This window comes from Dasypus novemcinctus, chromosome 26, assembly GCF_030445035.2.
Source record: "Dasypus novemcinctus isolate mDasNov1 chromosome 26, mDasNov1.1.hap2, whole genome shotgun sequence".
Classification (NCBI taxonomy): Eukaryota; Metazoa; Chordata; class Mammalia; order Cingulata; family Dasypodidae; genus Dasypus; species Dasypus novemcinctus.
Window position 1 is genome coordinate 41,349,344 of NC_080698.1, and position 25,036 is coordinate 41,374,379.

At 38.7% G+C, this 25,036-nt stretch overlaps 1 protein-coding gene across 1 annotated transcript in view; it reads left to right on the top strand.

The window, feature by feature from the left end:
• Positions 1-24,795, top strand: part of LRRN1 (leucine rich repeat neuronal 1) — a 41,966-nt gene extending 17,171 nt beyond the window's left edge. The window contains exon 2 of the mRNA XM_004483106.4: positions 20,999-24,795. Coding sequence (XP_004483163.1) covers positions 21,282-23,432 — 2,151 coding nt within the window. The 5' untranslated portion in view covers positions 20,999-21,281 and the 3' untranslated portion in view covers positions 23,433-24,795. The remainder of the gene's footprint in view (positions 1-20,998) is intronic.
• The last annotated feature ends 241 nt before the right edge of the window (positions 24,796-25,036 follow it).

The window sequence follows — 25,036 nt, forward strand, 5'->3', positions numbered from 1 at the left end:
CCTTATCAAAGACCAGAAAGTGCATATTAAAATTTAAAACTAAAAGCTTTCTAGGAAACTTTCAGCTAACAAGAAAATTAAATTTCTAAATCCCCTACACCTAACCTTCTGGATAACCATGGTTGTTCTCTGAGTCAGTTTTCTGGTGTGTTCCTTAGAGAATGCTGCAGTGCACTCAGATAGACACCCAATGTCCAACAAGATGATTGAGGCAGGTGGTTTCCCAAAAAAGGCCCTGACTCCAGAATCCAACAAACTTGGTTTCATCCCAGCCCTTCCACTGATTAGATGTGAGGATCCTCAGAGTCGTCTTCATCTCTGAACTCCAAGGTCATTTGTAAAATGAGAATACTATCTACCTCCATGGAGCGTTTGTGAGAACTCAGCAGAGAACAGAGGTAAAGCTGCCGCCCACGGTGCTGCCCCCTTCTGTTTTGAATCATGCGCCCTATTGCCCTGCTTTGGCCATCGCGACACTCTGTTCCTTAGAGAGCCCTCCTCAGTTCTTCAGAGGGAAGCTTGGGGCAGGCAGGTGTACCTTTTGCTTACTCTCGTCCAGGAGACTAAGTATTCCTTTATTATCTTCATTCTCTCCCAGTGCTGAAGAGAATCAAGATCCTTAAGTCCTTATTAGAATAAAGAGGCATAAAAATAGTTTGGAAAGAAACTGGAAACCAAGTTTATTTTAAGAGTTCAGGGACAGATGGTTTCAATTCACTTCTTTTAAAAAGGCAGCATTCTTTAGAAATACCATGTGTTTGAGCTCTATGAAGAGAAAGGACAAACACTGTCATTTGCCCTCACACCCCTGCCTTTAACCTTGACTAGCAGGAACTTTTGTGCTAAAGATATTTACACTTCTTATAGCTGTGTCCAAATTTTAAAGGAACATTGTAAGGTGGAGTGGGACAGGTCCCCACATATTCTCAGCCTAAAGTTTAAACAATCGCTTAGTCTTCCCATTGGCGAATTCTAAGCAGTCAGACTCTTTAGAGAAATAATCCTAGATCAGAGCTAAAAGAAGAGGCTCCCGTTTTAAGAATGTAGGACATCATTTTTAAAATATGAAATGTTAAAATGTCAAATAATTGGTAAAGATTACTAATGGATTTTAAAAATATAGCAGAAGATGGTAGAGAACTCTGTTCATGCAAGTAAACGTGCAATAAATGGGATGTGAAAATGTTTGCCATTTTCTTGATGAGAAGAGTTATTTTCACTGTACCAACTAAACTTTAATTCAGTCTGGGAGCCAAAGAAAATCTGATACTGTCTAATGGAATCACTTGGCTTGGTTAGCGTCCAAACTCTATGACTTGGTATTAACAGCCTACATATTGAACCACGATGAGTCTGTTTTTTCACTGGTCTATCTAGTTTTGAGGGTTCAGTCAAGAGCCATTGTAGCAGCCACCTGCTTATTTATGTAACAACATTCAATAACACAGCATGGCAAAATCTATGCCTGAAGTACAAATACTAAGCAATATACTGTGAAGTACTTAAAAAGAAGTAATGAAACTAGACCTTCTAGGCAGATTAAAGTTGCCAAACTAAAGATTTAGCATTTATTTAACATTTAATCATGCCTCTAATTAGAAAGTAATTATTTCATATAGACATATTAGGGGATGAGAGTTAAAATAATTTGTAAAAGACTAAAATTAATTGATTTCATGGTAGTTTTTATATTACTGCACTTGCTGGTAATAAAAAGGAGCAATAAAAATGGTCTGGTTGTTGGTTCATGTTTTGTTGTATTTAGCCTTGTCAGCTTCTCAATTCAATAATTTTAAATTGCTACTTTATGATTCCAGCTATGCAAATAGCCCATTTCTTACAAAGGAAGGGAGGGAAAAAACCTTTTTTGATCCTACAAGTGATTGGAACAGAAAAATGAATTTTTTTCCTGTTCTACTTCCTTTGCCTGTCGTAGAATCTCAGGTTTAAAAGGGATTTTAATGACCATAGATTCAAGGCTTCTTCAAACTGTTTCTGGTGTGTGACTTTCAAATCACTGGAGGAAATATGATTTTGGCTGAGAACTGAGTTCATGAATAAATATTAGTGAGACCTCCTAGTTCTATTAGTTTGTAGAAGAAGCTGCAAAGATCATCGAGTTTACCACAGCTTTTAAAATAATGAATTTAAAAATACCTCCATCTTCCTAAGGTTCACAGGCAGGGGGAGAAAACAGCCTCCCTTCATAACTGGTTCCTCGGTACTAAGTGTGCAGTGAGAAGAGGGGTTGTGGGGAGAGCAGGAAGCCTAAGTATTCAATAAAATAAGCATTCACATAAAATAACTTAGAAAGCAGTTATTTTGCATATGCCACCTTCTTGGTTCCAGAACAGGGGACTCATAAGAGTTGTAAGCATTTTACATCTATTATCTCATTTAATCCTCTTAACAATCCCATGAGGAGAGGATGGTGACACCACTCTTAATGAAAACACTGAGACTAGAAGAATCAAGTGATGTGCACCAGGAACTGGATTTTACTTTCACCCTGCCTGCCCCAGAGCCTGTGCTTTCTCTAGTGTTCTGAAGTGCATGTAGCTGCCAGAACTGCCTTCCCCTGTGTGTTAAGTTGATCTCACCCCCTTTTCTTATTTTGGTAGACCAGAAGATAATTTCCTGAGTTCTCCAAAACCATTTCTACCTTTCCCATAATAATATTGCCCTGCTAGTATTTAGAACAACTTTTCTCCCACATCTTTTGCAATAATCAACCAATTTCTAAAATGTTTCAGATAATCAGTCTTTCCTTTAGGAAATATGGGAAGAGTCATGACATTTTATTTTGGGTTATTTCCCGTACAAAGCATTAATCTTTGCTGGTGATTTCAAATACAGAAATGACAGCAATGTTGCACTGGATACTTGACTTGAAAACAGCAGCTATATTCTGATGAAAACCTTTGTTTGCCTTATCCTGAGATCCTGGACTAAAGAATTCCTTCTTTATGAATTTCTTTCTGGATTCAAATTGTGGACATGTAGGACTGGCTTTCCTGTCCTTGCTTTTTTACACTCCCATTGTCCATATACCCATTTCAGATAGTCTTTGTTCTCTCCGGTGCAGCGGGCCCAATAGACAGAAGGGGAGAGGCTGTTGAAAATGTGCCTTGTGACATACCTCCGTTTCAGCCGACATTCATTTGACACTTGCAAGCCAGGCACTGTGTTATGCAAGCCAGGTCCTTCCAAGATGAATGAAAAATGACTTTGGGTCTCAGTTATCATATGTGAGCTTGGATTTGGGGTCATCTCTAAAAACATAAAGGTGAGTGGGTGGAAGAAAGAAAGAGAGAGTGGCTTACAGCAAAGGAAAGTTTCACCACAGAACTGGACCTGTGAATGGTGGCAGGGCAGTGCCAAGCCAGGATGGCCCAAAACTGGAGTATTTAAACTTGGTCTGCATTAGAGTCCTGAGTGGAAATTTTAAAAAATACTTTATTCCCAGACCCCATCCTCATCCTACTTCATCAAAATCTCCAAGAGGCATGGGAACCTGCATTCTTACAATGCTCCCCAGGTTACTGAACAGCCACATTTGGGGATCTAGAGATACACTGCCCAATAATGATAAGCACTAGTCACATCTGAGTATTTAAATTCAATTTAAATTAATTGGCTCAACTGATACATGTGACTTGTGGCTATTGTACTGGACAGTGCAGGTACAAAACATTTCCATCAACTGCAGAAAGGTCTATTGGACAGCACTGTCTGAGCAACCACGGGTGGGCAACCCTCATCTCTCCTTCCCAAGGATCCGTATATGTGTGGCTATTGTACTTAACAAATATCTTCTTTTACAGGGTCACTTGTGTTCTTGTCTTATTCTCTCCCTGTGAGATTATAAGCTTTTTAAGAGCAGGGTCTGGACTTCAGCCTCATGAGTATTTGTGTAATTTAAGTACTGAATGAGGCTGCAGTTTACATTATCTCTTTCACATCTAGACAATGAATCCAGGTTCCTCCAGCATCTAGATGGAGAAAGGGATCGATGGGAGAGCAGGTTTTCCCTAAATCACCATCGTTAGGATGGGAGGTGGGCAGATTTGTGTTAACTTGCGAGCTTTTGTTCTTGAAGAGTGAGTCTTTTAAAAGCATAAGGTTTGGATCAGCCCCAAAGTAGAGGAGACCCAGCTGTGAATACTGTGAATATTTAAAATGCAAGCTTAAAATTGTCCTAGTTGCCTACCCAGAAAGAACATTTTAATGGACTCTGTCAGTTATTTCATTTATTTATTGGGTGCCTACCAGTGCCTGTCCCGGAGAAGACTCCTTGTGATCAGGGACCCTGCCTGTGAGGCTCACACTCCAAGTACTGGCCAACTGCACTATTGTCAAGGACGCCCCCTGCCCATACATGCTAGGATATAGGTCAGATGCCTGGATTCACTAGAACCTCCTCCACTCTGCGGGCCCTGAGACCTTGGCCAGTTAGTTCATTCTTCTGAGCCTCCATTTCTACATCTGTATAAGTAGTTAAAATCATGGTCCCACCTTACACGGCTGTGAGCATTAAATGAAATAATTTATGGAACACACCTACCACAGTGCATGTTGCATAGTAAGAGCTTAATACATGCTAAATACTTTTACCCTTGTTACTATTATGACTACTCACCCAGAACTGTCGTGTGATGAACATTAGGATGTAAAAAGTGGGAAGTATCTACAAAGCTAGAAAATATGTCTTTATTTGGAAAGCGTACTTCCTGCCTTTCTTGGGCTAACAGTTTGTTTTAATTCTCTGAGCTTATTGTTTACCTCTTTGCACCCAGAATAACTATGATTGACATTAATGTTTTGTAAATGTCCATCTCTTATTTTCTATTTCGTTTCTTTGTTTCGTGAAGGGTTTAACTGGAACACTTCTTTCCAAGACAATTAGTAAATGCTTTGAGTAGCATTCAGTATCTCTTGGCATAGAGGGGATACGTGTGTACTTTTTGACGTAGTACTTGCAAGGAGAATCCTTTAAAGAAGCTTACCATTAAATTGCAGAATTGAAATCCTCAGTAACTAGAATGCCTAATTTAATTGGCATTACCTCAATAAAATAAATGGGTGACTTTTTGCTTACTTTCAAAATCAACATTTTCAAATACATTCTGGAAAAGAGCTGAGAAGGAGGAGTAACTGAACATTGAAAGTAGCCATGTGATTGATTACAAGGGAGTTGGTAGGCTGAGACTTCTCAGAGTCCTGTCCGTTGTTTGGTCTGGGGGAGGAGGACCTGCCTGTGTACTCGTATATCATATTAAAATATTTTAAAAATCCTGGAACATGCCAAATTCTCTGTTAAGGGTCAGTGCAAACGAAACTGTAGAAATAATCCTGTGCCTTTGCTTTAAAATCTTTCTAGCTTTCTAGAACTTTATCTTTACCTGAGGGATAGAGGAGCGCTCTGTGATTACCAAAGCATTTGGCAAAGAGATGAACCATCCCTAGGTCTTCACTGCAATTTGTTGAGCTCAAATCATCTGTGTCACCTTCAAGAGGTATTAGTGCTCCCAGGCAGCTGAACTCTACTTTTGATACTTCGTTAACGGTCCCATTCATGTGGAGGTGACATGTGGGAGGTGGTGTGTTTAAAGCATAAGCTTTGGAGCCAGACTGTCTCAGTTTGACTCCTGCCTCTATTACCCTCTGGTTGTGTGTCTTGGGACAAGTGAATTAATATCTCTAGGCACCAGTTTCCACAGGGTTAAATGGGGACAACCAGAGCATTGACCTCCCAGAGATGTTGTGAGGGAGAAAATTAAACAGTAAATAAGTAATGGGTTTAAAAGAAAAAAGAAAGATAATTTTCAGGAAACCTGCATTCATTTCTGTATTGGAAGAGTCGATATTAAAGTAGGTTTTCAGTACCTGGGTTTAATTTTTAAAGTTGGGAACTCTAAAGGAAATTTATGTTTGTTGAAGTTCTACTATGTACCAGTCACTGTTCAAGATCTTTTCTCTCCTTTAATCCTCACAATGCCCATATGAGGTAGATAGAACTCGCCCCTTTTAACAGATGAGGAAACCAAGTCCAGAGATGGAATAATTTATCCCAAGTGACACAGGTAGTGTCAGCATGTGAACCCTTCTCTGCCTACCTCTCAAGACTGTGCCATTTTAAACATACACATGCAGACGTGTGTGCACAAACATACACACACACACATACTGTTTCTCTTTAAAAGCCGGGTTCAAGTGTTTACTCCCTGTATTAGTAAGCCAAAGGGGTGCTGATGCAAAATACCAGAAATTGATTGGTTTTTATAAAGGGTGTTTATTTCGGGTAGGACCTTACAGATACCAGGCCATAAAGCATAGATTACTTCCCTCACCAAAGTCTATTTTCACATGTTAGAGCAAGATGGCTGCCGACATCTGCAAGGGTTCAGGCTTCCTGGGTTCCTCCTTTCTGGGGTCTTCTTTTTCCTGGGCTTAGGGTTCCTCTCTTCCTGGGTGCTCACTTCTCTTTCCTCTGTGAGCTTACTTCCCAGGGCTCTAGCTTAAGACTTCAGCATCAAACTCCAATATCCAAAACCCTCAGCTCTGTCCTTTGCCATGTCTTTTATCTGTGAGTCCCTATGCACCAAGGGGTGGGGACTCAATGCCCTACTGGCAAAATATAATCTAATATGCCCAGACGAAAAGATTAGTTTACAAACATAATCCAGTATTTCTTTTTGGAATTCATTAATAATATTAAACTGCTACAGTCCCCATTCTAAGGAGTGCTGCTTACCTGGGTGTTTTTAAGGGTAGGAAGCCACATAAGAAGCATCAGATATCCTGGAGGTAGAGGGGCCCTTTGACAGCATCTACCTTTAACAAAAAAGCCAACCTCATCACTTATAGACAGGGAAGGTGGCCAGCCTGCTTTAAATTGTAAGTCTCCTGGTCCTTTGTCTATCACTCTAGTCTGTGTACACTCTGCCTCTAGAACCGCCTGAGAACTAAATAAAATTCGGAGCTAACTAATATCAGGGCATGGGCCCCATGTCCACAACCTTCTAAATCTACTGAGACCTGGAAAAATTGACTTGACCTCTCTCTGCAAAACAGAGATGATCCTGCTCTCTACCATATACATGCCAAGCATTCAATTAGTATACATATGCCTTTTAGTAAAGTAAGTCTATTATCAAAGTTAGCTGTGTTAATATAATTATTTCATTATTCATGAGGCTTCTCCTTTCTTGAGTGCTCTCTTTCAGTCCTCTACTCATTTTCCCGATCCATCTTGCACTTCTTTAATTTTCATTTCTTTTTTTTAAAGGATTTATTTTTTATTTATTTCTCTCCTCTTCCCTCCCTCGTTGTCAGCTCTCTGTGTCCATTCGCTGTGTATGTCCTTCTGTGTCTGCTTGCATTCTTGTTAGCAGCACCAGGAATCTGTGTCTCTTTATGTTGCATCATCTTGCTGCATCAGCTCTCCATGTGTGTGGTGCCACTCCTGGGCAGGCTGCACTTTTTCACATGGGGCAACTCTCCTTACCAAGTGCATTCCTTGCACATGGGGCTCTCCTATGCGGGGGACACCCCTGTGTGGCATGGCACTCCTTCGTACATCAGCACTGTATGTGGGCCAGCTCACCACACGGGTCAGGAGTCCCTGAGTTTGAATCCTGGACCTCCCATATGGTAGGCAGATGCTCTATCAGTTGAGCCAAATCCACTTCCCTCATTTGAATTCTGTGCCCTTGTTTTTTGCAACACACGATCCATCACCAAATTAAGAGAAGTTTAATTTATGCATTTTATAAATTAAATTTGTGATGTAGCTGTATGTAGGTAGAACAGAATCAAGTTACTGGGATGATTGAAAAAAAAAAATCAGTAGACATGATATAGTTGACCTGATTAATTCCTTGGAATAAGTTGGTCATCAGCAGGATGGATTGAGCTGATCTAACTAAACAAAGGTCAAGATTGAGGTTATTAAAGAAAACAAATGACTGCACTGTCCCTAAATAGAATGGTATTTTCCTGTGCTACTAAAAGGCTACTAACTGCCTTTTGTCTGTTATTTTATTTTTTGAATTTGATATAAAGTTTGGGAAATAAATAACCTAGCCCTAGACTAGGCGAAGCAGTGTGGAGTTCTGCAGAGAGTAATGGATGCAGTATTTGGAGACGAGGGTTGGAGTTCAGGCTTGGTCTTTAACTCTGTGGCCTCACCTCTCTGAGGGCTGAGTCTCCTCCTCCATAAACGGGAGGTGGTTCTAAACGTGCTGGATGGTCTCTAAGGCCTTTTCCAGCTTTAACAGTTTGTGCCTCTGGGTATTTCACAGGGAGGCTGTGGTAGCTTGAGTCTTTTGTGGACCCCAGAAAATTGTATTCTTAAATTGGCCCATTGCTGGGTGTGAACCCACTGTAGGTAGGACCCTTTGAGTAGACTAGGTCCATTCAGGGCCATTTAATGAGCTTATCTTTAGTAAGGGAGAGGCTTTAATCCTCTTGCTGGAGTCCTTTATAAACAGGATAAATATAAAGGGAAAGGCCACAGACACAGACAGAAACCGTCAGGGGCTGAGAGAGAGGGTCCCAAAGGCGGGTGACTGGAATCAGTGGTGCGCAGAGGCACAGAGGAACCCACAGAGGCTGAGAGAGAAGCCACAGCGAGAGCAGCCAGAAGCTGAAAGCAGTGCAGCCTGGAGGCAAGGGGAGGGAACGGGTGCTGCCGCGGGCCATGAGAGAGGACTCCAGGACCCCCCCAGCCAGCCCTGGGGAAGGAAAGCATCACCTGATCCCTTGGTTTGGACACTTCCCACAGCCTCAGAACTGTAAGCTTATAAGTTAATAAATCCCTACTATAAATGCCAACCCATTTCTGGTATATTGTCTTGGCAGCCCTTAGCAAACTAAAACAGAGGCAAACCTGCTCTGAGGCCAAGTCCAATCTGCGGTAGATTTTGCTCCCCAGGAGTTTCCCTCAAGCATGCTTCCTGGCCACACCGAGCCGCCTACCTGGATGTGACTTCATGCCAGCTGACTCTGGGGTTTTGGTTTTTAATTTTCCTTTTGCTTTTAAAATTTTCTTTTGTATGTCTAGAGCCGGTGCAGTCTAGCCCTGCCCTGTTTAGCGTGCCTGGCCACCCCTCTGAAAAGGGCCATCCCCCGTGCCCACGTGCAGCTCCTTTCAGGAGCTGAATGAATTGTGACACCAGCTTTCATGCTCAGCTTGGAAAGCAGCTGCACCTTGGGGCTTTTCCCAGAGATGCTGGCCACGACTCCACCTTCAGCCTGATGGAATTTCCCTGGCACAAAAGAGGAAGGAAAGCGAGGGCGAATCAGAAGATCTCTGTGCATATCCTCTTCTTTGCACAGCAATGCATTTATACCACCCAAGGACACCAGAGACTTTTTGAGTCTTCATTAATTAATAATAATAATAACAAAAAGGAGGAGGAAAAGAAAACAGAAAATAAAATTAGAGAAAAGACAATCAGCATTTTCTCTGAGAACAAGAAAAGCCAACACAGAAATTTAAAAGTGGCCTCCAGGTCTGGGTAGGAAGTAGTGAACTAGGGATCAAGGCACTTGGGTTTCGGTTTGTTCCTCTGCCAATTAACTGGTTCATCTTGAACCACCTAAGGGATCTCTTAGGTTCTCTGTGTCTTCACCAGGTGGTCTTCTGAAAGAAAGGACTATAAAGTGAGTTGCAAATGTAACGCTCTTTTTAAAAACTCTAAAGATGTTTTCTGCAAAGAAAAGATTGACACCCTAATACACTGGATTTAAAATCCTAAATTTGCACATACAGGATATTTTTAAATTTATATCAAATCAGTTAGTTATCAAATATTCCCATTGGCTCAGCATTACAGGTAATATTATTGTTATACTTCTATAACCTAGAAGTTACAAACTGGCCGCAAGCCATAAAAGACCTCAGAAAGTAAAGGTGTTTTAGCTGACTTTCACAGTTTAAAAACATTTTTGCATGCCTTTTAGAGTGCAAGCATGCTACCATTTTTTTAAATAAGTGGTTACTACTTCCCGTTGTGTTGGTCTCAATTGCCTTCACTTGCTGGCCTCTGAAGACATTTGAGTTTGAGATCCTTGGCATCATCAAACTCAATGCCTCCATAACAGGCTAATAACAGAAGAGGAAAATGGAGAAGGAAGGAAGAGAGGGAGGGAAGGAAGGAAAGGAGGGGGGAAGGAAAGGGAGGGAAGGCTAGAAGGGAGAGATGGAAGGGAAGAAGGAAGAAAGAGAGGGAGGGAGGGAAGGCTACTAGTCTTGGAAGTCTAGATCTTCACGACACCAGGGGAATGGGCTGATAAGATGACTGCCTGAGGATCCTTTTGGCCAGGGAGACTGTGAATTCTTTTCCTCTAAACACAATTATGTAAGATAAACAAAACAGGACTACCATTACCTGACTTACTCAAGGTCACCCAGAAAGTTACTGGTGAAGCCAAAATTAAGAATCCCTTCCCTAGCATCCCCATTGTGTTGCTTGGATCACGCATACGCACTGAACTGTTTGCTGATGAATAATGTGGGCTCTTAGGAATAGTTCTTTATGTAAAAGAGCCTCAGCAAGTTCCATTATGTTCTTGCAAGGGGATACACTTATTTTTTCCTTAATACATAATGGAGACTATTTCAGCTCTCCTGCCATACAGACCCACCATCTGTGATCAGTAAAACACACTGCTGGGTGTTTGATGTTGGATAATGTGTGGACAAGGAACATAATTTTTGGGAATGAAATGTGAGAGTCAGAAAAGGACAGAGTCCAGACAAAAGTCCAAGAAACGAATGTCTTTAATAATGGGCCATGCAGACTCAGCATTCAGAGTGCATTGCAAGGCCCTCATTCTTTCCCAAGGGAGAGAAAATATATTCTCCATAAAAAATTTGCTGTAATTTCTCCCTTTGGCTCTACCAGGACTTCTACATTGTTGAAAGAACTTCTGTCTGGCTCTTTTTAGAACTTACAGTTGCAAAAGTCACCTTCTACAGATTTCAACTACTCATTTCTTCCCTCATCCTCAATGCCCATCAAAGATGAATTCAATATGAAACATCAAAGCTGCAAATAATAATAGCTAACATTTTGGGGGCATTTGCTATGTGCTAGGCCCTCTGCCAAAGGCTTTACATTTAACATTGTAATTTTCTTACTATCCTTGCAAAGTAGGTTTCATTGCCTCCAGTTTCTAAAATAGAAAACTGAGGCTTGGGGAACTTCACTTACTTGTCCAAGGTCACAGAGCCAGTAGGTGAAATTTGAATTGGAACCTGGGTCGAGCTTACCCCAGAAGGCACACTCATATTCTCTTCTGTTTCAAAAAGCTAAAAGCCCTTGAGCATATAACAGTCAGTTGTAAGTACCTGCTGCAGAATTCAGCCTGTAGATCTACTCTGAGACACATACTAATCAGAATGTCAAATGCCAAAGATAAGGGGAGAATCCTGAGAGCAGCAAAAGAAAAATGACGCACGAAATACTAGGGATGCCCAATAATATTAAGTGCAGATTTTTCATCAGAAACCAGGGAGGCAAGAAGGCAGTGTTATGATATACTTAAGATACTAAAAGAGAAAATCTGCGAGTCAAGAAACTTATATCCAATGAGATTGTCCTTCAAAAATGAGGACAAGTTTAGAATAATCACAGAGAAACAGAAACTGAGAAAGTTTTTAACGAAGAGACCAGGAAACACTAAAAGGAGTGCAACAGCCTCAAGAGACAGGAGAGAGAGACTTGGAAAAGAGTCTATAAATGAAGATTATATCAGTAAAAGTAACTAAAAGTGTAAAAGGAGTGGTGAAAATAAGATATGATAGTTAAAACTAAAATGTCAAAATGGGTGAGTTGAGAACTGCCTTTACAGTAATAACATTGAATGTTAATGGATTAAACTCACCAATCAAGAAACACAGACTGGTGGAATGGATAAGAAAATACGAGCCATCTGTATGCTGTCTACAAGACACTCACATTAAACCCAAGGATACAGATAGATTGAAAGTGAAAGCCTGGAAAAAGTTATTCCATGCATGCAATAACCAAAAAAAAAGCTGGAGTAGCTATACTTATATTGAATGAAGTAGGCTATAAAAGCAAAGCTGTTAAAAAAATAATAAAGCAAAGCTGTTATTAGAGACAAGGAAAACATTATATATTAATAAATGGGGCAATTCACTAGAAAGAAATAACAATCATAAATATATATGCACCTAACCAGGAGGCCCCAAATTACATAAGGCAAACTCTGACAAATTTGAAGAGAGAAATAGACGTCTCTACAATAATAGTTGGAGACTTCAATACACTACTCTCATTGGATAAAATATCTGGACGGAGGGTCAATAAAAAAATAGAAAGCTTGGATATATGATTAAGTGGAATAAACCTAATAGACATATGCAGAGCAATGTATCCCCAAAGAGTAAGATATACATTCTTCTCAAGGGGTCATGAATCTTTCTCCAGTATTGACCATATGTTGGATCACAAAGCAGACTACAATTAATTTAACAAGATCAAAATTATACAAAGCACTTATTCTGATCATAATGGAATAGTTGGAAATCAACAACAGGCAGAAAAAGGGAAAGTTCACAAATATATGGAGATTAAACAACACACTCTTAAACAATCCATGGGTCAAGGAAGAAATTGTGAAACAAATATGTAAATATCTCAAGATAAATAAAAATGAGAACACAATATATCAGAACTTATGGAAGGAAGCAAAGGCAGTGCTGAGAGGGAAATGTATAGCCCTCAATTCTTATATTAAAAAAGAAGAGCTAAAATCAATGACCTAATTACACAGCTGAAGAAACTAGATGAATAAAAGCAAACTTTTCCCAAAGCAAGCAGGATGAATGAAATAAAAAAGATCAGAGCAGAAGTAAATGAAATTGAGAACAAAAAATTAGGAATTAACAAAACCAAAAGTTTGAGAAGATCAACAAAATTGACAAACCCTTAACTAGACTGACAAAGAAAAAAAAGAGAGAAGAGGCAACGCAGTCAGAAATGAAAATGGGGACATTACTACTGACTCCACAGAAATAAAAGAGATCAAAAGAGAATACTATGAACAACTATATGCCAACAAACTAGACAATGTAGATGAAATGAAGTAATTTCTAGGAACATAGAGACAACCTCCTACACAGACCCTAGAAGAAATAGAAGACCTCAACAAAAACCAATCAGATATTGAAACAGTCATCAAACAGCTCCTCAAAATGAAAAGCCCAGAACTAGATGGCTTCACAGGTGAATTCTACCAAGCATTTATAGAAGATTTAATACCAATTTTACTCAAACTATTCCAAAAAATTAAACAAGAAGGAATGCTACCAAACTTATTCTATGAAGCCAACATTACCCTTATACCTAAGCTAGATGAAACTATTATGAAAAAAGAAAATTACAGATCCATATCCCTAATGAATACAGATGCAAAAATCCTCAACAAAATACTTGCTAATCGAATCCAACAATACATTAAAAGAATTATTCATCATGATCAAGTGGGTTTTATCCCAGGCATGCAAAGATGGTTCAACACAAGAAAATCAATCAGTGTAATACAACACATTAATAAGTCAAAGAAGAAAAATCACGTGATCATCTTGATTGACACAGAAAAGACATTTGACAAAATACAGCATCCTTTCTTTATAAAAATACTCCAAATGATAGTAAATGAAGGAAACTTCCTCAACATGATAAAGGGCATATATAAAAAAACCCACAGCTAACATCGTACTCAATGGTGAAAGGCTGAAACCTTTCTTGTTGAGATTGGGAGCAAGATAAGAATGTCCACTGTCACAGCTATTGTTCAATACAGTGCTAGAGTTGCTAGCTAGGGCATTCTCACTGGAAAAAGAAATAAAAGGTACCCAAATTGGAAAGGAAGAATTAAAATGTTCTCTATTTGCAGATGATATGATACTATACCTAGAGAGTCCTGAAAAACTACAATAAAGCTACTAGAGCTAACAAATGAATTCAGCAGAGTGGTGGTATACAAGATTAACATGCAAAAATCAGTAGTTTTTCTATACGTTAGTAATGAGCAATCTGAGGAGGAAGTTGGGAAAATAATTCCATGTGCAATAGTGCCTAAGAGAATCAAATATTTAGGAATAAACTTAACCAAGTACATAAAACACTTGTGTCCAGAAAAAAACTAGAATGCATTGCTGAAAGAAATCAAAGAAGACCTAAATAAATGGCAGAACATTTTGTCATGGAACACTAAATATTGTGGAAGACAAAATATCGTTATGATGTCAATTCTACCCAAATTGGTATACAGATTCAATGCAATCCCTATAAAAATTTCAAATATTTTAAAAAGGAAGAATGAAGTTGGAGTACTCTCACTCCCAGGCTTTAAATCATATTACGTAGCTACAGTGGTAAAAGCAATATAGTACTGGCATATAGACCAATGGAACCCAATCGCTGGTTCAGAAACAGATCCTTACATCTATGATAATGTGATTTTTGACAAGGCTGTCAAGCACACCCTGCTCAGGCAAACAGTCTGTTCAACAAATGGTGCTGGGAAAACTGGATATCCATATCCTAAGGAAAGAAAGAGGACCCCTATCTCATACCTCATACAAAAAATTGACTCCAAATAGATCAAAGACCTAAATGTAGAAGCCAGAAGCATAAAAGTCCTGGAAGAAAATGTAGGGAAACATCTGCAAAACCTGGTGGTAGGTGGTGGATTCTTAAACCTTACACCAAAAGCACAAGCAAGGAAAGAGAAGATGAATAAATGGGACCTCCTCAAACTTAAACACTTTTGTGATACAAAGGACTTCGTCAAGAAATAAAAAAGTGGGCCACTCAAAGGAAGAAGAATTAGAAACCACATGTCTGATAAGGGTTTGATTTCAATGCTATATAAAAAGGTCACACTACTCAACAATAAATGAGCAAGCAATCCAGTTAAAAATGAGCAAAATACTTAAGACATTTCTCCAAGGAGGAAATTCAAATGGAAAATAAGTCACATGAAAAAAATGTTCAATATCACTAGCTATTAGGGAAATGCAAATCAAAACAACAATGAAACATCATCTCACACCTCACTGAATGGCCATTAGTAAAAAAACAGAAAACTAAAAGTGCTGGAGTGTATGTGGAGAAATAGGAACACTCCTTCACTGCTGGTGGCAATGTAAAATGGTGCAGCCTCTGTAGAAGACAGTTGGGCAGTTCTTCAGGAAGCTAAATATAGAACTGCCATTTCTCCAGCAATCCATCTATTAGGAATATATCCAGAAGAACTGAAGACAGCGACGAGGACAGATATTTGCACACTGATGTTTGTAGCAGCATTATAAACAATTGCCAAAGAATGGAAACAATCCAAGTGTCTATCAACCGATGAATAGATAAACAATATGTGGTATATGCATACAATGGAATACTATGCTACTGTAAGAAGAAATGAAATTGGGACACATATGATAAAATGGATGAATCTTGAAGACATCATCCTGGGTAAAGTAAGCCAGACACAAAAAGACAAATATTGTATGGTCTCACAAATGTGATCTAAATATGAAGAATAAACACCTGGAGTTACTACCTAGAGTATAGGATAGTAGGAGATAGGATGAGGGATGAAAAGGAGTATTGATGCTTAATGTATGCAGAATTTTTAATTGGCTTGACTGTGAAAGTGTGGAAATGGATAGAGTTGATGGTAACACATTTAGTGAGTATAACTAACATAGCTGGTTTATAAAGGGTAATGTGGCTGGAAGGGGCAGTTAAGGGATATAAATGTCAATTGAAAGAAACAGAATAATCTAGGGACTAAACCCTAGAGGATTGTGATTATAGTACAAATATAAGAATATTCTATGAACTAAAACAAATGTACATCATTATTACTAGGTGGTAAGAATATGGAGATGTGTGGGAAAAATAAGTAATGTAACTCATGGACTACAGTTAATAGCATTATTGTAATATTCTTGCATCAATGTCAAAGAAGGTACTGTGCTTATAATAGGAGGGTATCTAAAAAATATACCTAATGTATCCTATAGACCATTAGTGGTTATAGTCTGAGTATGTTCTCTCATAATCTGTAACAAATGTTCTACAACAATGTAATGTGTTGGTGGAGGGGTGATATATTGGAATTCTGCACATTGTGCATGATTGTTTTGTAAGTACCCAACTTCTGTAATAAATAAATAAATGTATTTTTAAAAAAAGAAGTCAGCCTGGCCTTCTGGGCCCAGAGGGGCATCCTGCAGTGGAATCTTGTCTTACTTTTTGCCTTCCCTGTGTTTGGGGATCAGGAGAATTTGTTCTGAGGCAATACGTTTTTAAGCCTGTAGAGCCAGAAGGAAACTTTGTTTGAACAAAGGATTCCATTTTCCCATTATTCAAGCCATTCCCCAAATAAGATAAGTAAAGTTGGATGCTGCATTAGGCCTGATCTATTTGGGGACCAAGAGAACTAAAAGGATGCTTTTTTCTGATCTACCTACTGTGAATTTGGCCACCAAAGAGAGTAAGCATAAAAGCACCTATCATCCAAAGAAGGTAATTTTCTTCCTCTTTTTTGGAATCAGAAAATTTTAGTCCCTCATTTCTATGTCAGTGCCCATGAGGTGATCTTATTTTCCATGTGGGTGGTTCGTGTTTTGTAATTTGCTTGTCAGCATTAAGTTTATAATTTAGCCCTCGTATGCAATATTGGTCTGTGGATTTCTAATAATTTAGTCCTCGTATGCAATATTGGTCTATGGATTTCTAACACTATTCCAATAATACCAATGGAAAATAGAAGTGGTAAAAATGATAAATAATAATAATAATAATGACTCTTTACCAAGCAACTGCCATGCCCCAAGGACCTTAAAGAGATTTGCTCATTCAGTGTCTCCCATAAGCCCTGCAGGGTGAAAATTGTCTGAGGGTATATTATCTGCTGAACTCTTTTCCAGGTTCTAGGTTGAATACTTTAATATAGGCTATTTTATTTAGTTATAATTTTCTTCATAGAAATTGTATAATTAGCCTTAATCTAGTGAAACAGACAGGATTTAAGTTGTTTTCACAACGTATCATGTCTAGTAAGTGGAGAAATCAGGATTTCAATACAGTTTGCTTGACTCCCAGGATGGGATTCTTTTTAAAGCATGAGAGCTACCTACTTTTTAGACTAACTAGAATTTACCTAACCATCATGTTATTATAAGTGCTTATTTCTTTCACCCAACTCCATAAAAACTTAATGCATATGGATGTTAGCCCCAAGTTCTACCAAAAATTGTGGTAGTCTTCAACTAACCTCTCTTCTAACATGATTCCACAGGGAAAACCGTGTCAATGCCAAGTACAGTGATGGTGGTACTCATGTACTCCATTTCCTTTGGAATTTTATATTCAGAAGAGAATGTCCCAAACATAACTTGCTGGTAAAAAGGAAGCATCAAATGTAATTGTATAATCGTTTGTGGGCCTCATTAAAGTACGACCCTGGCCAATTCTGGGCCTTTTAAGCCATAGTTTGTTATTTATGGAATTGTTTCTTTAAACTGTCAGACTTGTGTATGTGGAGCATCTTTCTGGTAATTAGTAGGACACTTCCTTCTCACAGGTGACAGATTTAGTCCAGTGAGCCATAGAACAAAGCAATTTTGTTGTTTTTTTCTTTTATCTATGCCAACCATTTTCTATTTTTTACAGAAGTTAAGATAATTGATTTCTATGTATGTGATAAAGTTGACCAGAAAGAAAATGGATTTGTCTTTAAACACTGTTGGGGAACAGTTGCTGAGACATATCCCATGTTTTTAACATTTAAAATGATTTAAGGACTCTTATGTTCTATGGATAATGTGCTATTCAAGAATTAGGCTGGTGAAATGTGCTGAAGAAAATTCAGAATAGAAACATTTGAAACACCTCCTTTGGGTTAATGGAGTTTCATTAGAAAATGAAACTCTGCTCCTAAAGGAGCCAAATGCCAGCTTGGGAGAAGAAAATGTCTCCTATGTTTTAATGATATCTGATATTCTGGGTTGATATGATGGGTTTGCTTGTTTTTTGTTGTTGTTGTTGTTCTCAAGGGATATGTATGTGTCAAAGATAAATCTGACTACTGAAATTAATTATCTCAAATCACATAATCTAAACTAAAATGAGCACATTATTCATGACAATATTCAAGGTATAGTCCTACAAAAGGTGTTTTTAAATGTTAGTGGATGGGTTTGGGAGTCTCTCGTACAACCGTAATATGTATTTTTCTTGCCATGTTTTCCTAAATTCAGTCAAACCAAAAATTAGTTGAAATTGCCCTTCACAATTATGAAAGGTAGATTTATTATTTGGTTTTTCTACTTTGAAGTAAGATTGAGGAATAACCTGTGGCAGAAGTTTTTCTTAACTGAGTACTTATTGTGACTGTTGCCCTTGGTTTAGGATTACTCTAAACAGAAACAAGAGTGTAATAAATTTGTGAAGTTAGCAAGATTTGAAAAATATTATTCTCTGAAGTATGGTCTCATTTTGAGGAATGGTCTGATAAAAGTCAGAATCGGGTAGTTTTGTAATATTGAAAAGGGTTGTGAATCATAGTAATTAGTCAAGTAACCAGGTGGGGAGGAGGGGGAAGATGGCACGTGCATTTCCTCCCCACAAAGGTTAGCAACACATTCACTTCCATCTGTCCCAGACGTCTCAGAATCTGGATTTGATGATTTTTAAAATTCCATCTTGTCAGACCCATAGTCCTTGTCAGACCCATAGTCATACTTTGTAAAACAAAAAAAAAGATGTGTAGGGCTTTTCTTTCTTTCTACTAACATGTTGTAAATACATAACCTTTAGCACTGGCCGTTTGTGCTGTTACGTGCCTTGGCCTGGTACAAGTATGGCTATGTTTTAAAAAGTGAGAAAGGATACTAACAGGAGCCAACCCGAATTGAGCGCTCACTATGAGTCAAGCCCTAGGCTTAAGCACGTTAATGCTCTCTTGTTTTGAATCCTTGAAATAATCCTATGAAGGGTTAAGAAAACACTAGTCACTGAAGTTCCTTTAATACTCAAAGCTGAAGTGCATCATAGCAAGACCAATGTAAGAACACATGTAACTCTACTTGTAATTCCTTAGCAAGTGGCTGGCCCGGTCTTGAGAGAGTAAGACAAACACTGGATCCATAATGATTCTTTACACATGATTGAAATGCAGCAGCCAGAAAACTAGAACCATTTACCACTAATATATACATTATTTACAAGCTGTAGCTATCGGACCTCGGAGGACCTTATTAAAACCAACAAATGATAGCTAAATAAAATCAAATTTCCTCAGCATTCCTTTTTGCCCTCAACTAGTATTTCATAAAAACTAAAATTATGATAACTATTTCATAATTTATGAGCATGTAGTATGTGCCAGTTGTTACACCTAAGAGCTTTACATAGATTTTCCTTTTTGCTTTTTTTTTTAATTTTTAAAAAATTTTTAAAGAAGCTTTAGATTACATAAGTGTTACATAAAAAATATAGGATTCCCATATACCTTCCATCCTCCTCCTCCCACACATTCATGTGGTACATTTGTTAAAATTGATGAACACATATTGAAGCATTGCTACAAACTATGGGTTATAGTTTACATTATAGGTTACACTCTGTCCTGCACACTTTTGTAGGTTATAATAAAATATACAATGGCCTGTATCTGTCACTGCAGTGTCATGCAGGACAAATCCAATGTCCCAAAAATGCCCCCATATTAAACCTAATCTTACCTCTCCCATCCTGAGAACCTCTGGTGCCCACTGCCTTTATATATATGGTAAGATTTCTTCCATTACTAGAATAATAATAAATCTATAGTAGAATAATAATAAGTCACTTTAGTCCATTGTTCATTCCCCAGTCTTGAGGATTTGGGGATAGTGATGTCCACTCTGATTCTAATTGAGAAGGGGCTTAGCTCCCATGGGGCAGATGGATGAAGCTATCTTGCTTGCAGTTGCAGATACTCTCTGATCCTTGGGATGGGTGTTTTCCATCATCATCTCCTTGCTAGTTGTCTTCGGTGTGCCCAATGAACTGGGGAGTAGGTGCTGCAACTCTGCTGAGATTCAGGGCTCAATTGGCACATGGATGGACCAAAGATTTAAGTTTCTGGGCCATATTTATCAAGTATAGTGCTAATTATAGGTTCAAATAAAAGGGGCAGAAGAGCCATGTGTAGAGAAACTATAAATGCAAATAACTCTGTTATATGGAGGAGTATAAATTCCAAAGTAAGAACCACTGGCAGGGTGCTGAATTCCTGAGCTCTCTGCCCTGCTTAGTTTCTGGATGTCTCACACAGATTTTCTTAACACTCTCAGTCATCCTATGGGGGAAGTACTATGATGACCAACTCTATTTTATAGTTAAAGAAACTAAGGCCCCAAGAGGTTAAATAATGTGTATGTGGTCCATAGCTAGTAAGTGGCTAGGGGCAGTCCCATTAGATTAATGGAATCATGTGTGTGAATCATATATATGTCACACAAAAATGCATTATACATGTGTAAAAAAATAGAATTTCATGTTTTGCTTTTTATCAGGAATGTGGCCTTTTGAGGTTTTTTTGAGCCATAAAAGAATATTTAATGTATGGGGTTTCTAAAATCATCTTTGCTTTTAAAGAAAACAGCAACTACAGGCTTTTCTGAGTGTTCCTAATGAGAGAGAGAGAGAGAAATGCCTTTTCCAGTAGTACAAGCAATCTCGATGTAACTGTAGAAATGAAGGAACTCTAAAACAAGTCTTGGTGTACTAACTGGGTTAGAGTAAGTGTGTCCTGCAATTTAGAAGCTTGTTTAGTTATTCTGAATGGACTTTGAACATTCTTTTATTAGATTTGGATTTGATTATGCCTTTTAAGAAAGAAAGAAAGGCTATAATGTGGGAAGGATGTGGAATAAACGTAACATCTGTCCTAATCTAATTTTCAGGCACATCTCCAGACAGCGATTTGGCTGAAGTAGCTCATGCCGCAGAGTTCTGTGCACATGCTGGAATCAAGGGACACGGTTAAAAGACTCCAAATTGCTTCCTGCCTTTTGGAGACTCTGGACAACCACTCCTTCAGTCTCCGGAATTCTGCACAGTTCAACCTAGACTTTGCTTGAATGAGCATTTACATTTCCTGCTTGCTGTCCTACATATCACTCTATAGCATTCATTTTTGGTTAAAACCTACGAGCATCAGAGGTTGAACTTGCTTGGCAAGCCAGCATGGCTCAGGTTCGATTTTCTCTAACAGCTTGCCGAATGCTGCTGGGATTGCTGATGGCTTCAGTAACAGAGTCTTCCATGCAGAATAGTGAGTGTCCACAACTTTGTGTTTGTGAAATTCGGCCCTGGTTTACCCCACAATCCACATACAGAGAAGCCACCACGGTTGATTGCAATGACCTGCGCCTGACAAGGATCCCCAGCAACCTTTCCAGTGACACCCAAGTGCTTCTGTTGCAGAGCAATAACATTGCAAAGACTGTGGATGAGCTTCAGCAGCTTTTCAACTTGACAGAACTAGACTTCTCTCAAAACAACTTTACAAATATTAAGGAGGTAGGGCTGGCCAACCTGACCCAGCTCACGACTCTACATTTGGAGGAAAATCAGATTGCAGAGATGACTGATTACTGTCTGCAAGACCTCAGCAACCTTCAAGAACTCTACATCAACCATAACCAGATTAGCACAATTTCTGCTAATGCTTTTTCAGGCTTAAAAAATCTTTTAAGGCTGCACCTGAATTCCAACAAATTGAAAGTTATTGACAGCCGCTGGTTTGATTCTACACCCAACCTGGAAATTCTCATGATTGGGGAAAACCCTGTGATTGGAATCCTGGATATGAACTTCAGACCACTCTCAAACCTGAGAAGCTTGGTTCTGGCAGGAATGTATCTCACGGAAATCCCTGGAAATGCCTTGGTGGGCTTGGATAGCCTCGAGAGCTTGTCTTTTTATGACAACAAATTGGTCAAAGTCCCTCAACTTGCCCTGCAAAAAGTTCCAAATTTGAAATTCTTAGACCTCAACAAAAACCCCATCCATAAAATCCAAGAAGGGGATTTCAAAAACATGCTTCGGCTAAAAGAACTGGGAATCAACAATATGGGGGAGCTCATTTCAGTGGATCGCTATGCCCTGGATAACTTGCCTGAACTCACAAAGCTGGAAGCCACCAATAACCCCAAACTATCTTACATTCACCGCTTGGCTTTTCGAAGCGTTCCTGCCCTAGAAAGCTTGATGTTAAACAACAATGCCTTGAATGCCGTTTACCAAAAGACAGTAGAATCCCTTCCCAATCTGCGGGAGATCAGTATCCACAGTAATCCCCTGAGGTGTGATTGTGTCATCCACTGGATTAACTCCAACAAGACAAACATTCGCTTCATGGAGCCCTTATCCATGTTCTGTGCCATGCCACCCGAATATCGAGGGCAGCAGGTGAAGGAAGTTTTAATCCAGGATTCAAACGAGCAGTGCCTTCCAATGATATCACACGACATATTCCCAAATCATTTAAACTTGGATATCGGCACCACTGTTTTCCTCGACTGTCGGGCCATGGCTGAGCCAGAGCCTGAAATTTACTGGGTCACTCCCCTCGGAAGTAAGATAACTGTGGAAACGCTTTCAGATAAATACAAGCTAAGTAGTGAAGGGACCTTGGAAATATGTAACATACACATTGAAGACTCAGGAAGATACACCTGTGTCGCCCAAAATGTGCAGGGGGCAGACACTCGAGTGGCAACAATTAAGGTCAATGGGACGCTTCAGGAAGGTACCCAGGTGCTGAAAATATATGTCAAGCAGGCAGAATCTCATTCCATTTTAGTGTCGTGGAAAGTTAACTCCAATGTCATGACATCCAATTTAAAGTGGTCCTCTGCCACCATGAAGATCGACAACCCCCACATAACGTACACTGCCAGGGTCCCTGTTGATGTTCACGAATACAACTTGACACACCTGCAGCCTTCCACCGATTATGAAGTGTGTCTCACAGTGTCCAACATTCATCAGCAGACTCAAAAATCATGTGTTAACGTCACGACCAAAAATGCTGCTTTCGCACTAGACATCTCTGATCAGGAGACGAGCACAGCCCTGGCTGCAGTCATGGGGTCCATGTTTGCAGTCATTAGCCTGGCGTCCATTGCTGTATACATTGCCAAAAGATTTAAGAGAAAAAACTACCACCATTCATTGAAAAAGTATATGCAAAAAACTTCTTCGATCCCACTAAATGAGCTGTATCCACCACTCATTAACCTCTGGGAAGGTGACAGCGACAAAGACAAAGATGGTTCTGCCGACAGCAAGCCAACCCAGGTTGACACATCGAGAAGCTATTACATGTGGTAACTCTGGATATTCTGCTTCTGGTAGTAAGGAGCACAAAGACATTTTTGCTTTATTCTGCAAAAGTAACAAGATGAAGACTTTTGTATTTTTGACTTTGCTAGTTTGTGGCAGAGTGGAGAGGACGGGTGGATATTTCAAATTATTTTAGTATAGCGTATCGCAAGGGTTTGACACAGCTGGCGGCTTCTCAAGGCTTCCAGTTTGTGTTTGGTTTTTATTCTTATCATTATTATGATTATATTATTATTATATTATTATTTTATTTTAGTTGTTGTGCTAAACTCATTAATGCTGTTCTAACTACGTTGCTCAATAAAATGATTAATGATGGGTTGGAGTCTCCCCGTGCTCTTACCAGTAGCATGACCCCTTCTTCTGAAGCCATTGGTAGAAAGTACCACGTCCTACGAATCACTAACATACGGTTTGAAGCAGCATTCAATCTTTTGTAGCAATCTGGTCTATAGACTTTTAACTCAAGGAGCTCTGGCTAGACTTGTTTTACTTTTGTTGAATGATTAGTTGACTGTACTGTAATGTTGTATCAACCGAATTGAATGTTCTGCCTTTAAACAATGACTTTTCTTTCTTTTGTAATAGTTAAAGTGGCTTAGATCAAGCTAACAGGCAATAGACATATGTATATCAGATTTTTTAATGTAACAAACCTACATGTTGTTACCTTATTCTTTTTATTATCTTTAGTAGACACTTTTAAAAGAAAAGACAATAATTTTGTTGTGTTTAACTCACCAACACGTGGTGTATAATGAAGACAGAACTATAATAAATTAGTTTTGTTCTGATTTTTTAGAACACTTGCAATAATGTATCATTTATAGTTCTTGCTAGTTGCAGTGGTAATATTTTTCACATCCATAAAAACCGCAGCCCAAGTAAATAAGCTATAGAATGTTGTTTTTTAATGTTAGGCCCTAAAAAGTTTTGAATTCTTTTTCTAGGGAAAGAAATATCTATTTTAATGAATAGATTTTAATGAACAGGATTTCTATATTTTAAAAATTACTGACCAGACCTAATGGGGGATGGGGGAAGAAGTTCATGTGGAAAAAAAATGGTATATCACTGTATCCCATGCATAACTATACACTTTTTAAAATATATATATATATGAATACATTGGATATATCACATTCCTTTTCTGTAAGGGTTTTTGTTAAATCCTGATTTTTTTAGTAGTATCCATGTTCCCTATCAAAGTATAAATCATAGAACTATGTAGTATTACAAAATGTGTTACATGTTATTCCTTTTTAAACCATCTATGTGCTTGCTTAAACTCATATTAGTCATAGCAGTGTGGAGATATCTGCAGAGATGAGTAAATGATTAATAGAAAACAGAACAACTTTTGTATGTTTCACATTTTTCATTCCAAATAATATATATTGGACAGTTTGCAGAACTAAGTGTTTCCACATTACATGGGAAATGTGTGTGTATAAAAGTTTAGAACAGTAGAAGCTAGGTTGAGATTGGAGGCCAGTTCTGGGGAGACAGAATGTAAATGTACAGGTGGAGGGAAAAGGGACACATTTGTAAATGTGCATTGATAAGGCAGAGAAATAAAGAAAGGCTGTTCC